The sequence below is a fragment of the Octodon degus genome, unplaced genomic scaffold (genome assembly GCF_000260255.1).
Source record: "Octodon degus isolate 3935 unplaced genomic scaffold, OctDeg1.0 scaffold00226, whole genome shotgun sequence".
In the NCBI taxonomy this organism is placed as follows: Eukaryota; Metazoa; Chordata; class Mammalia; order Rodentia; family Octodontidae; genus Octodon; species Octodon degus.
The window spans coordinates 2,277,587-2,282,150 of NW_004524802.1; the positions used below are offsets into that span (position 1 = coordinate 2,277,587).

The following is a 4,564-nucleotide window of genomic DNA, read 5'->3' on the forward strand; positions in this document are numbered from 1 at the left end:
TCTTCTTCTTCTTCTTCTTCTTCCTCTTCCTCTTCTTCTTCTTTTCTCTCTCTCTCTCTCTCTCTCTCTCTCTCTCTCTCTCTCTCATTAACTGAAGTTTTTGAACATTCGGCGGTCAGGGATGCGAGCTCGCAGTGTGCCTCGCTGCCTGGCAGTGTGCTTTGTTTTGCATCAGGCAGTCGTGATTTTATAGAAATTTCGAGGCAGCTGTTTAGGGAATTAAAAAGTTACTGAGAGTTGGGGAAAGTAACGAGTAACAAATTTTACCTACGGCGGGGTTCCCGGTTTTGACGCTGCGAGTGCAGCCAGCTAGTGCGGCCTGTGAGCGTTTTCTGCTGCTGGGCAGACGGTTGTCGGCTGTGGTTGTTCTCCGGTGGTGCAGAAGAACCCCAGCCTCGTTGGCGCGGGAAAGATTGCTGGTTATGTATTGTGTCGCTGCACTCACCTTTCATAATTTTCATTTGCTTCTGCTGTAAATTTCATAACACGTTTAAAATAATTCATCTCACTTACTCTTTATTTTATTTTATTTTATTTTATTTATTTTTGCGGTACCCAGGGATGGAACTCGGGACCTTGCGCACACTAGGCAGGCATTACATTGCTGAGCCATCTCCCCGGCCCTATCTCACTTACTCTTTACATTTTTATTTTTTCCTGTTGGATGTGTGCACATGTAGTTCGATTACAAGGGTTGGTAAAAGCTTTGCATTTTTACAGGGACACATTTTGAACTGTGTCTCATTTTTCCTACCCAAGTATTTGCTTTGGAAATTTTCACGGGTGTAGAGGAGTTTTCAGGAAGTACTTTGCTAAGCCTTCAATGTCGTGCATCATGTTGCCATTTTTTTTCCCAGCAGGGGACCACCCCAGAGGTGCTGTATTACTGAGATACAACTTTTTAATTTTACATTTTCATATGAGGTCTCATTAATTTGTCTAGGCTGGCCTGACCCTTGCAATCCTCCTGCATCAGCCTCTCAAGTAGCTGGAACTGCAGGGTATGCCAGCATGCTAGCCTTCTTTTGCCTTATTTTTGTGTGGCGTCTTCTCTCTATATAGTTTTTTTGCTCTGATGTTTTCTTTATATTTATTTTTACTAACTAGCAGCTGTGTGCTCTCTGTGCTTCTCTTCCACCCATGCAAGGGATTAGGCCCTGTGTGACACAAGGACTCTGTGGATTGCACCTCTTCTCTATGCCCTGGGTCCCTGTCATCCCCATGTCACACCCCAGACTGCAAGGGAAGCAGAGGACGGGCGCCTGGCCAGCCCGGGGCTTGTCTGCTTGCAGGTGGCAGTGCCCCCGGGCCGAGCTGTGCCTCTGTGGTCAGGGTCAGAGCCTACCTGATTTGAGATGAAACGCAAGCTACACTTTCTTATGTAAGTCTGACTGCCAGGACACAGCCGGGCACAGGCCCTGGGCTCGTCACTAGAGTGGCAGCTTGCTGTCTCCCCTCACTCAGCTGCCGGCCTCTAAGGCAGTTCCTTCTCAGTGCATGTCACTGTTGGCCCTTAGCCAGCAGGCCGCCCCTTCTCAGAATTCCTGAAATGCGCACTTTTCTGTCTCACCTCTAGTCACTGTGAGCATTGAACAATATGGAAAAGTGTAATGGGGAACAGTGAACTTGCCTCACCTCCTGGATGCAAATGGAAAAATTTGTGTATATTTACACCGAGTACCTCTCTTTAAATTTTTTTATTTTGCTTTTTGAGAGCATGAAAGTGCTACAGATGAGCAGGCACCCTGCAGGCCCTGTGAGTCGCAGAGACAGCTCAGGGCTGCAGGAGGCCACATCTGCCCGGCCCTGGGCCGTGCATGGAGCCATTTGGGACAGGAGCGTGGACACGTGTGCACAGATGGGGTTTATTTTGTAACTGTGTTTCCTTCTAGACTATAAAGCAATTGGCAAGATAGGAGAGGGGACATTTTCTGAAGTCCTGAAGATGCAGAGCCTTCGGGACGGGGACTTCTATGCGTGTAAACAGATGAAGCAGCGCTTCGACAGGTGGGCAGGCAGCAGAGGCCCCGCCAGGCGCGGGGCTGCGGGAGAGAATCCCACTCGTGTTCTTGTGTGCAGCCTACAGAAAGCTTTCGGGGTGGGGGATGGGAAGATTATCGGGTAATGTGATGTTTTAGAGGTTTTTGTACTTTACGTATTTTTTAACTTTTTAAATTAATTTTATTGGTACACTTTTTTTTTTTTTTTTTCAGAACCAGGGATTGAACTCAGGTCCTTATACTTGCCAGGGAAGCCCTTATTCTACTGAGCCATCTCCCCGGCCCCTGTGGTACCCTTTTTTTTTTTTTTTTTTAATTTTATTTATTTATTTATGTGTGTGGCCAGCTCAGCCCACCAGGGGGCGGGGCTGGCTGGCATGTGGTGCTGGGGATCCACCGCGGTGCCTGTGCTTTGCCAAGCCTGCTCCAAGTAGGTGCTTTAGACCACTGAGCCATCTCACCAGCCCTGTGGTACACTTTTGATGTGCATAATACTGACATTCATCTTAGAGAATTAGTACTTGTATGTAATGTTTCTTTCTTTTTTTTTTTTTTTTTTTTTTAGGGAAGGGTCTGCAGGGTGTTCAGGGTCTCACTGCTAGATCGGACTCGTAGTGATCTGCCTGCTTGCAGCCTCCCAAGAGCTGGGGTCACAGGCACGTGCCACCACACCCAGTCTCAGTTGCCATCTCTGCGCACTCCTATGCCTGCTTGCAGGCATGTAATGTATTTTGATTCTTTTTTCCCCCTTCCTTTCCCCTTTCTTCAGCCCCTCTTCCACTCTTTCATGAAAGCTTCGTTTCCAGTTTTTTCCTTCTATTCTTTTTTTTTCTTTTTAACTTTTCCCTTCCGTTCCCTTGCCCCCTCCATTCCCATTTGTTATGGTTTATGTAGAGATGTCCCCCCAAAACCTCATGCAGTCATGGGGTGGGCTTCTAGAGTCCAGGATGAATTCCATTTAGTGTGTTCTTCCTACTTCCCAGTGTCTGTCGTCCATATCGGTCCTTATTTGTGCTTTTGGAATCTCACACAAGAGAAGCTGTGATGCTTACACACACGTCTACTTTATTCACTTAGAAGTGTGCTGTCGGGATACCTCCACTTAGCTAGAGATGTCTCCGGTTTGGTGATGAGTCTGCACACTGATTTCCACAGAGGTTGCTCCAGTTTACACTCCAGCCGGCAGTGGAGAAGGGTTCCATTTTCCCCACAGCCTGGCCAGTGTGTGTTACGGGCTGATTCTTGACAGTGAGCATTCTCTCTGGAGTGAGATGGGATCTCACCATCGTTTTAATCTGCATTTTGCAAATGGCCAGGGATGCTGAACATCTTTCATATATTTATGTACCATTTGTATTTCTTCATCCCAGAAATGTCTGTTGATTTCAGATGCCCATTTCTGCATTTGGGTCTTTAAATTGGGGGAGGAGTCTGATTTTTTAACTTTTTTCTATGTTCTACACTTTAGTCCTTTATCTGAGGAGCAGCTGGTAAAAAACTTTTCCACTCTGTTTGTTTCTTCATTCTTTTTGGCAGTTTCATTTTCCATGCAAAGTTTTTTAATAAATAAGATCCTAGTTGTTGATTGTTTTGGTAATATTTCCTGTATATTTTATTCATAAAATCTTTTCCTACGGGCTGGTGAGATGGCTCAGTGGTCTAAAGCGCCTACTTGGAACAAGCTTGGCAAAGCACAGGGACCGCGGTTCAATCCCTCAGCACCACATGCCAGCCAGCCCCGCCCCCTGGTTGGCTGAGCTGGCCACACACACACACACAATAAATAAAAAATGTAAAATAAATAAATAAATTAATTTAAAAAAATCTTTCCTACACCATTGTCTTCAGGAAATTTATCTATTTTATCTTCCAGAAGATTAAGTGCTTTTGTTCCCTCCCTTCCCCCTTGGGTACCAGGGATAGAACTCGTGACCTTACACTTGCCAGGCAGGTGCTTATGCTACTGAGCTGTATTCACGGCCCTAAGTGTTTCTATTTTAATATTTAGATCTTTTATCTCTTTAAAATTTTTTTTTTACATTTATGTGTGTGTGTGTGTGTGTGTGTGTGTGTGTGGCCAGCTCAGCCCACCAGGGGGCGGGGCTGGCTGGGGGATTGAACCGCGGTCCCTGTGCTTTGCTAAGCTTGTTCTAAGTAGGTGCTTTAGACCACTGAGCCATCTCACCAGCCCCCTTTTATCTCTTTCGATTTTAATTCAGTGCATAATGAGAGATATGGGTCAAATTTTAATCCTCAGCATGTGGAAAGTCAATTTTCTTAGCACCACTTATTAAAGAGGCTTTCTTCCAGTGAATTTGTCTGGCCACCTTGTCAAAAATAAGGTGGCTGGATGCATTTGGAGTTGTTTCTGCATCATCTGATCTGTTCCTTTGATCTTTAGATCTGTGTTTTTGCCAGTACCATGCTGTTTTTATCACAGTAACTTTGGTAGTGTAATTTGAAGTCAGGAATTGTGATGCCCCTTTCTTGCCTTTGTTGCCCAAAATTGCTTTTGGTAGTCTAGGTCTCTTCTTGTTCCAAATGAATTTTAAGATTTTTTTTTT

The 4,564-nt window shown here is 45.3% G+C and overlaps 1 protein-coding gene across 3 annotated transcripts in view; it reads left to right on the forward strand.

Annotated features, from left to right (window-relative positions):
- Mok (MOK protein kinase) overlaps positions 1–4,564 on the forward strand; it is a 37,389-nt gene that overhangs the window by 603 nt on the left and 32,222 nt on the right. For all 3 annotated transcript variants that reach the window (XM_023705631.1, XM_023705629.1, XM_023705630.1), the window contains exon 2: positions 1,893–2,007. In XM_023705631.1, coding sequence (XP_023561399.1) covers positions 1,893–2,007 — 115 coding nt within the window. The remainder of the gene's footprint in view (positions 1–1,892; positions 2,008–4,564) is intronic.